At 35.8% G+C, this 9,181-nt stretch overlaps 1 protein-coding gene across 12 annotated transcripts; it reads right to left on the reverse strand.

Moving 5' to 3' along the window:
• Positions 1-409: 409 nt before the first annotated feature.
• Positions 410-9,151, reverse strand: LOC129575371 (G protein-coupled receptor kinase 2). 12 transcript variants are annotated; one of them, XM_055458883.1, is made up of 14 exons: positions 8,573-9,138; positions 6,684-6,823; positions 4,862-5,155; positions 4,571-4,666; positions 4,319-4,466; positions 3,636-4,123; positions 3,131-3,230; positions 2,799-2,904; positions 2,455-2,644; positions 2,128-2,376; positions 1,817-1,974; positions 1,402-1,605; positions 1,005-1,268; positions 410-922 (listed from the first exon to the last, which is right to left on the reverse strand). In XM_055458883.1, the coding sequence occupies exons 3-14, from the start codon at positions 4,911-4,913 to the stop codon at positions 830-832; spliced, it is 2,148 nt and encodes a 715-aa protein (XP_055314858.1). In that variant the 5' UTR covers positions 4,914-5,155; positions 6,684-6,823; positions 8,573-9,138; the 3' UTR covers positions 410-829. The 12 variants fall into 12 exon arrangements, with proteins under 12 accessions (XP_055314858.1, XP_055314866.1, XP_055314865.1 ...); XM_055458891.1 differs by having other exon boundaries at positions 4,319-4,439; positions 8,573-9,135; XM_055458890.1 differs by lacking the exon at positions 8,573-9,138 and adding an exon at positions 7,372-7,788 and having other exon boundaries at positions 4,319-4,439.
• Positions 9,152-9,181: the final 30 nt, after the last annotated feature.

Here is a 9,181-nt window from a genome sequence, read left to right on the forward strand (position 1 = left end):
TGAATTTTGCACTGCAAATGCGTTGAAACAACGCAACGCATACTCGTCAGCAGCTGACGTCAGTTAGTGCTGCTGACATCAGCTCATAACACGCTCTGGTAAATATTCGTCCACGTTGCAGAGCATCGGTGGTCCGACATACTTGTGTATGTCGCACGACAGTGGAACGAAAGTTTCAAATGAAATGAGTACCAAAGCAACACTACGGTGGTCGTACATTATACTTAATGGTATAAGTGGGTTTTTTTTTGTTATTAAAATCACAATTTTTATATTGTAAGTATTTTAACAAAAATGAAAAAAATTTCAGCGAAAAATTCTAAAATTGGAAATGAAAATGACAAAAAGATGTTCCACCATTTTTTTTTCTCTCTTAAACATGAAACGATTGAACAATGAAAAATAAAACTTGGTGAATAAAATGTGTTTATTTCGACAGGAAAAATTCTTTACAAAACGAAGTCTTTGTCTCGGATCTATTGGAAGTGGGTACACAATTGGCTGGTGCCTATTCACAAATGACCGTTTTTTTTGTGAGAAAAAAATGAAATTCGATTTTTGTATGCACATGAATTTAGAATACATTGATTAAAAGTTAATTGTATTTTTTTGTCGTTTTTATTTTTGATTTTGTGTTTTTTTTGTTTGTGTGCAGAAAACAGTGTGTTGCTGGGCGTTTTTTGTTCTAATGTAATATTTTTGTTCCTTCTTTATTCAAATAGAATGGATTAATGTGTATAAGACATTTCTCCTTCTTGTTTTTTCTATAACAAACAAACAATTTCATTGGTATTGATTAAATTTGTTCAATAAAATCGTTGGGAAGTTATCAGCTTTCAACTTTGGCTATCCGTCTCGATTCGCTAGTAGTCAATAGGTGTTCGGGTATCGGCACCGGTCGACTTCTTGCTGGCTGCTTTTTCTGAAAATACATATGCATTTTAACATCTACTTTGCCTTGAGTAAAGGGGAAAATGTGCGTCACATTTGGCCAAATGATTTACCTTCCGTCTAAATGGAAAACAGCCGGGCTTATCAACAACTGGTTGTGCGTTTAATAGTAAATCCGGCGTCGGATTGTCATTCACACCAAATACATTCAATTCGCTGAAACATTCCGTTTCAATCATTTCATTTTGCCACGATATCGACACAGAGCCCGTATTGAATTTTGAATAAAAATTCTCATCTGATGCATCTAAATTGACACCTTTAACCGTCGAAAATTGCTCTATATCTAATACATCCTTCGCATAAACTGCGTGTGGCTGAAATGATATTATAAAAAAGTTTAATTTCCATTTCAAGTGAATAAACCAATGAAAAAAAAACACCGAAACAATCAAATCAACCAACGAAAGACTACAACGGGAAAAAAGAAATGAATTTTCAAATACTTACGTCTGGCACAAATGGTGGTTCCACCATTCCAGCATCAAGACGTTTCCAATTGATACAATTGAAAAAGTTATGCAATTTCACCTCACGTGCACCGTAGCGTCCATTTCGACAACCTAGGCGAGTTTTCACAGTCTTTGCTAATAGTTGTTGGCACAGTGATTTGGCTTCATCGCTGAATTTGTGCGAATATTTCTCTGGCTCCTCCTAAAGAAACCATTCAACACAACAAATTCATGACATTCCTTTATAAAACATTTTATTTTCAATTTTCATTGAAAAATGAAAGCAAAAAATAATTCTTGATATTTCATTTGAAAAGTGATTTGTTTTCTATTTGTAAAATTATAAACTGAATTCAATAAAGAACATCTATAAATGGAAAATGTTTATAAGTAAGTTGATCTAAATACGATACCTTAACTCGCCGATCGACCTCTTCTCGTTTAACCTTCTCTTTGCGCAGTCGAAATGGTGCTTGTCCTTCGATCATTTCATACAGTAAACATCCAAAACTGAACCAGTCCGGTGAAAATGAATATTTTTCATTATCTATAACCTCTGGCGCCATATATCCTACAAGGAAAATGGAATTATTTGCAAATTGCACATACGAAATTGTTCAAATTTCAACGAAAAATAATCAAGCATATCAATCTTTCTTACACCTCGTCACAATTTGAAATAAAAAATTGTGAAAATTCTTCAAAGTATTCAAATTCAACGTACCAACAGTACCAACACGTCCGCGTACCATTTCACCTTCGGGAATCTCAACGGCTAGGCCCAAATCGGAAATGCGCACATGACCATGGTCATCGAGTAGAATATTTTCGGGCTTACAATCGCGATAAACGATTCCTTGTTGATGTAAATGCTCTAAACCGCACACAACTTCGGCTGCATAGAATCTAGCGCGAACTAACTCAAAACCCGGATCGCCACCCATATTATAAATATGAAATTTTAAATCACCACCTAAAATTTAACCCATTGATACATTAGATTATCGGTTCGATTCACTTCGGTAGAGTCCGATTCAAAAATTCCATTTACCGTTCATAATTGTTAATACGAGACAGAGTGCATCTTTCGTTTCGTATGCATAAGCCAAATTAACCACGAATCTCGAATTGATTTTTTGTAGAATTTGTTTTTCAATTAATACCATCGATTCACCTTTACGTTTCTTAATACGTTTCTTTTCTAATTTTTTACACGCGTACATTTTGCCAGTGGCGCGAACCTTGAACGAGTTGAGAGCGAGAAGAAAAAAAAAACAAATTAAAAATAAATCAAAATTGAACTCTGCAATTGCAATGCTGTTGTGAATATATCGCATAGATTTCAATAAATTAAAATGGATAAATTTGTGTTAAATGTCTATAAAAATAACTCACCTGGCATGCACACACTTCACCAAATCCACCTTTTCCAAGTACACGGTACATGCGAAAGGTTTTATATGTAACTTGTTGAGCTTCTAACCACTTCCATTGAAGATACCTGAATGAGCAAAGCAAAAACAAATAAAATCGTAAACAAAATGTGAAAAATAGCCGTGTTTAGTAAGTAAGCACGCGTACTCAATTCACATTCAGGGTGTCTGTTTGTGCGTTTGTTTATTTGATTTAGATTCAATTTTGAAAACTTGTTCTAGACTGGAACGAATCGGATACACGGAGCGCGAGCGAATGCATTTATTTCAATAGAACGATTGTTAATTGCTTACCTATGAAAATACATCGATGATTCGAATTCGCTAAATGGTTCTCCAGCTAGAAATGATTTAACTGCGGTAACACACGGTTCAAAAACCTCCTTACTGCCTACTACAGGAGAGCACCGATGAGAGCGACAGATAGAGGGAGAAAAGCAAAATCAATTCGATTAAATCATTTGCACTCAAAATTAATATGGAACATATTTGATGCAGTTACAAAAAAGAGTCAAATTTACATACGTCTCTGTAAGAGTTGAAAAAGAAGTTAGAAAGAAACAAAAGTATACATAAAAAATTAAATAATAGAAGTCGAAAATAAGAGTTGAATGGGGGTTTGTTTTTAGATGAAAAGATAGATAGAGATAGAGAAAGAGAGAGAGAGAGAGAGAAGGGCGGGAGAAGCACCATGAACTAAATCCAAACGAAAATTGTGAAAGGAATATATTATCGACATGGAAATGGATATTGAAAAACCAAGGAGAAAGGAGCAATTGGCATTAGAAAAGTAACTTACATGAAATTTTCACTCGAACCTTTTCTATGAGATCGTCATTTAAAACATCTAACACCAGTTCATCCTTTTCACAGTTCAAGTTTGTTTCTTTCGATGTGTCTTTATTGTTGTCATTTGCATGACTGCTTCTACTGCTGACCACATTGTCGGCATCATTGCTCAAATTCGCCGCATTCACATTTTCATCTTTGGATAATTTGTTCGAGCTGGTTGTGCTGTAGTTGGTTGTGTTTGAGACTGGTTTTGTTGTTGCTGGTGGTGTTGTTGTGGTTTCTTGTGCATTTGCATCGGTGCTATTCTGTCGTTCACAATTGCTATGATCATCGGTGTCGGCAAATTGTAATACAACATCATCATGACTATCTTTTACCGCATTCGTATCGCATCGGGTATTATTAATTGTATTGTGTTCACATTCGATGCCAAGAAAACGCCTCCCAATATCCCATCCAATTTCCAGGCGATTCTCATCATACTCGATCTCATATCTAGAGAGCACACACATGCACACGAAAAATAAACAAAACGGATTTTTATCAATCACACATATCAATTTCGGAATTGTTCAATGGCGCGGCTAAACCGTTTCAAACCGATCGATTATTAGAATCAGTGGTGGTTATTATCCACAGACATTGTGTGCTTTGCGCAAAGCACACAGTATGAAATATAATACAACGTACCTGGTAACATTATCCAAAAAGGAAATATATCTATAGTAGAGCGGCCTTTTGTTTTCACAAAACATTCGAAATAATATTCTTCCAATGGGTTGTTGATCTATAACATAATCGTAACTTACATCTGAAATGGAGCAATGAGACAATTCGTCTAGAAATTGTTCGTTGAATCAATGAAATTCTATCGAGATCTCTTGGTGTCTTTTTTAAATTTCAAATAATCGTCGTTTCAAAATCGAATCACGTTCAACTCACCTATTTTGTCTTTGAGATGTATGCACTGTGATATGTGTGGGAACTGTAAAATTTTTCGCCATTTTTTGCTTTTGCCTTTGTTGCTATCAGATCCTCCTGTGAAATTGAACCGAGAAACATGACATTTAAATATATGTGGCATATACGCACGTATATCATTTCGAATAACGTTCGCAAATTGAACATTTATGTCAAACAAATCAAACGAAAATTAATTTTTTATTTTCTCTTGACGTTCACTTCACGCTGTTTTCGAAAGAGACGATAAAAAAAAGCACGAGATCGACTTGCCTTCTCTCGCTTTGAGGTAGACCGTATTGGCCACAATATTCTCCAATTCCATTAGTTCCAGGTTGGCGGTTTTATTAAATTTCGGTGTATTTTCAATAAAAATCTAATATGCGGTTCGGTTCCCAAATAAACGTTCGGTTGTTTGGTCTCAATTGTGTGGTGTGTTTTGAAGGGAAAATTGTGCGATACAGACACACACACACAACGAAGAGAAAAAGAGATACACACTCAACGAATGTGAAGCGCCAATTCCAGTGTAAGCGCCGCGATGATGATGATTCGCAAATGATAAATCTGATAAATCGGAAAAAAAACGTGGAAAAGTAGAGAGGAAAAAAAGGAGAAACATTTCGTTAGAGATTTCGTTATATATATATATATATATTCATTTGGTGTGTTATAAATGACAATATTTTCACACTTAGTTATTCATACGGGTAGAGTAATGCTGTAAAATTATTCCAAAGAAGTAGGCAAATTATACAAATCGACACACCGAAAAACAGCAAAAACAAAGATCGAAAATGATAAAATCATCACAAATGAGGGTATACAATTTCAAATTATCGCACACGGGAATCACTTTTCACTTGGCGTATGATCAAACCATATCGAATTTCACGTGAAATCGTTTAACAAACGAACTCGTCCGTCTACGTATCCACACACACTCAATTTCGAGTCTAAATCGAGCAATAGTGCGAACGAGAGTGGTTGGTTGGTGTGTGGCGCGGCGCGCGAAAGACGAAAAACTTGTGTGGCGCATTCACAAAATCGAAAACACCGAAAAGAATATGTGTATCAATTTTCTGTTATATATTTCTTTGGTGTTACATTTTTTTGTCATTCTGTTCGGTTCTCTGCTGCTTGTGTGCTTCAATAGCAGCAGTACGAACAGCAGCAGCAGCACGCTGAGACTCTGTTTGTTTTCAATTCCCTTTCGAATTCAATTGATTTGTCCTTTTTTATTTGATAAAAATGAGAGAGCGCGAGCTAGCGCCAGTTGTAGTCTGCGCACTTTGTTTATGTACGTATATATCGAGTGGCGTCTTACGGATTTTTTTTTCGGTTGTTGTTGTTGTTGCATAGGGAAAAAGCATAAATAGAACACACAAAATATCAGCAAATGCAATGCAAAAAAAACGCACAAATGATCTTAGGCCCACGCAATCATGTTGCTGCTGCTGCTCATGATGATGTTTGTTTTTCCAGTTGTTTCGCATTTGGCGTGTTCATCTTCGGTTTCGCGATCGCGCGTTGCATTACTATTTATCAAGCGGATTTGAATAATTTATTTTTGCTGTTTGTTTCTCCGTTCAAATGTGTGCCCGTGTGTCATTTGTTGCTGTTTTTTTTCAGTTCGTGTGTGTCTTTCTCGTATTATTACTCTTCTTTTCATTTTTTTTTCTTCGCTCTAAAACTACTCTATGATCCACACTGTAGCAGCGTGTTGCTTGCATATCACAATTTTGGTTCGAATAAATAATAGATAAAAACTTATTGTAAGTTATGAGTCTGTTCGGTTCAAATGACACGAGGTGACTTGATCATCATCATCGAGCGCCACTCGGTGTAGATGGGATATTGGAGCGCGCCGACAGAGTATAATCGAGAGCACACGAACGTGAGTGCGAGAGAGACACAAAGATTGCCCTCTCTCTCTCTCTCTCTCTCATCGGTGTTTCGGGTGTGTGTGTATACATATGAAGATCAAAAAAAAATCAGCTGATTTGGCGCCTATGGACTTGTGACGCTCGGCGGTCTAGAATTCGATACGGTTTTCATTTTTATTCTGTTTTCTTCATTTCATCTATTTATTTACATCAATTTTTTTCTTCATGTATGCGTGTGCATTCCATATATTCATGTTCTTTTTTCTCGCTCGTTTCATTCAATTCATCTTTTGATAAATCTGACCGAGAGCACTTCGACAGTTAGTGCTCATCGATGACCCGGTATGACCTTTGAAATGGGAAAAGTCGAATTTTAGTGTTCAATTCTTATTCTTGGTGTATGTTGTATGTGGTTTTTTTTTTGCTCTCACTCACGAAATGATACCGAATTTGACACATTCATTTACACATTTTTACAACTCTCGATTATTGATTAAGTTAGCGCGGACGACAAAAAGAATGAATAAACATCACACAAACACACATGCACATGTCTACACACATGAGCGCAACATGAGTAAAAGCATTGGAAAAGTGAATTGAATTGAATCTCTTTTTTTTTTGTTTCATTGATGCGTTTTGAATGACATAGTTTCACCCATTCCGAAGCTTCATCATCAAAAGACAATGTAAGATTGAGGCTCTGTTTTGTTTCATTTTTGTGTGTGTGTCTTTTCGTCTGTTTGTTTGTTTGTTCATTCGGTTCGGTTCGGTTCAGTTCGTTCGTTTGACGCCGAATCCCCATCGCTCTGGCCAATGGTTGTTTAATTATGTGTTTTGAGTGTTCTTCTTTATTTATTTTTTTCTCGTTTATTTTTTTGATTCGCATATTTACACCTTTTGTTGTTGTTGCTGCTGCTATCGGACAACTTAATTGTTTATGAATGAGTGAATTTTACACACGATTTTCAGTAACACCATCACGACACCGTGTTCGTATGTAATTCGTACACTTTTTGTACACTATTCCAAACCAAAAAATGAATCGTATTTTCCGTGTTTCGGATTTTCTAATTGAACTTTTTGTTGGAAACTTGTTACTTTTCTTGAAAGAACTTGTCACACACACACACACACACACACACACCGTCCACAACATTTGCCGGGATCGGTATTGTCCCAATAATGAATGCCACACACACACACAATAACATGAACATGAATACAGTATACATACACATACACTCATACACAAATACAGCGATTCAAAGGCGAGGAAAAATAAGTGAAACACATAAGCATACACACATTCACAAACACTTGTACAACGGGATGATGCAGACTCGCACACAATCACACACACACACACACACGTACGTAGAATACGGGGAATGGACATCCAAAATGTAAAAAAGAGAAAAAAAAATCGCTTCGTTTTGCTTTGGTGTTGTTGTTTTTTTCGTCGCTTTTTTTTGTTTTGTTTGGTTTTACAAAGTTTCACTTTGTTTCACATTAAATTCAGAAGATGAAAAAAAAATGAACGAACTCAAACTGATTTATCATAATATAATATCGCATGTAATGTTTTGTTATGCTCATGGTAACGCGATATGATTTCGTTGGACTTGGATATTGTTCGTTCTCTCTTTCTCACTCACTCTCACTCTCGCTCGCACTCCCTCTTTGTGGGTATTGGTGATGATGGTACAATAAACTTCAAATCATTAGGTTTGCTAAATTTCAGCTTCAAACACATCGAGTCCTTGTGAATAATATTCATTAGGTACATATCGTCCATGGTTTAGACAAAATTCCCATAATAATTTTTTTTTGTCGCCTGTTTTTCCTTTCTTGCCAAGAGGTAAGGCCGTGTAATTCAGTGGCGCTTTGAGTACAATACACCACGAAAAAAAATGTCTCTTTCTCTCTCTCTTTGTGAATGAATGTGTTTTTCTTTTTTTTTTCTCACATTCGGTTGATTTGTGATGGCATCAAACCCAAAATGTATCAGGGGTGTGGTGCGTTTCAGACTGGGCAGAAATCTTTTTTTTCTTCTGTTTGTGTATCGGGAATGAATGAAAAAAATAACAAAAATTACTTTCAAATTTACTGGTCACCAACCGCGAACGCAATCGAATATTTTCTACGTAAATGCGAAACTTGATTTTTGTTTTGTTTTAAAGAAATTCCGATTCGACCGATTTCAAAAAACAATTTATATATATATACGAAAACGATACACAAAACACGAATTCCTTCACTATCCTTATTTAGATTTGATAGCAATACATCGACGACAAGTAAAAACTAAAAAAAAAATTTAATAACATTAAATCTACGAGCAAATCTTTTTTTATTTTTCGCTTTTCTGTTTTATGTTTTTTTGTTGTTGTGTGTTTTTCTCTTCTTTTTTTGATTATTTTCGTGTATATATGTTGCACATAAATGTGTATACGCAATGTACACCTAGTCCAAAAACTCTCGCGTACTAAATCGAATACTTTCGTTCAATTCTTCAAAATCTGGTTGTCAGTTTTGTCTTTCTTTCTTCGTTTTCCTTCTTCTTCTTTTTAGTCGTCGTTTTTTCCTTCTTCTTCTTCTTCTCTTTTAATGTGTATGGAGTGTGTTCATGGTTGCACACAGGCGCGCCGCGCGGCTCAGTTCAGCTCACTGAGGTTTTTCACTCTTCTCGTTTTGTGTGCGTACA

This window comes from Sitodiplosis mosellana, unplaced genomic scaffold, assembly GCF_009176505.1.
Source record: "Sitodiplosis mosellana isolate CC-2019 unplaced genomic scaffold, AAFC_SMos_1.0 Smas_scaffold_6166, whole genome shotgun sequence".
Taxonomy (NCBI): domain Eukaryota; kingdom Metazoa; phylum Arthropoda; class Insecta; order Diptera; family Cecidomyiidae; genus Sitodiplosis; species Sitodiplosis mosellana.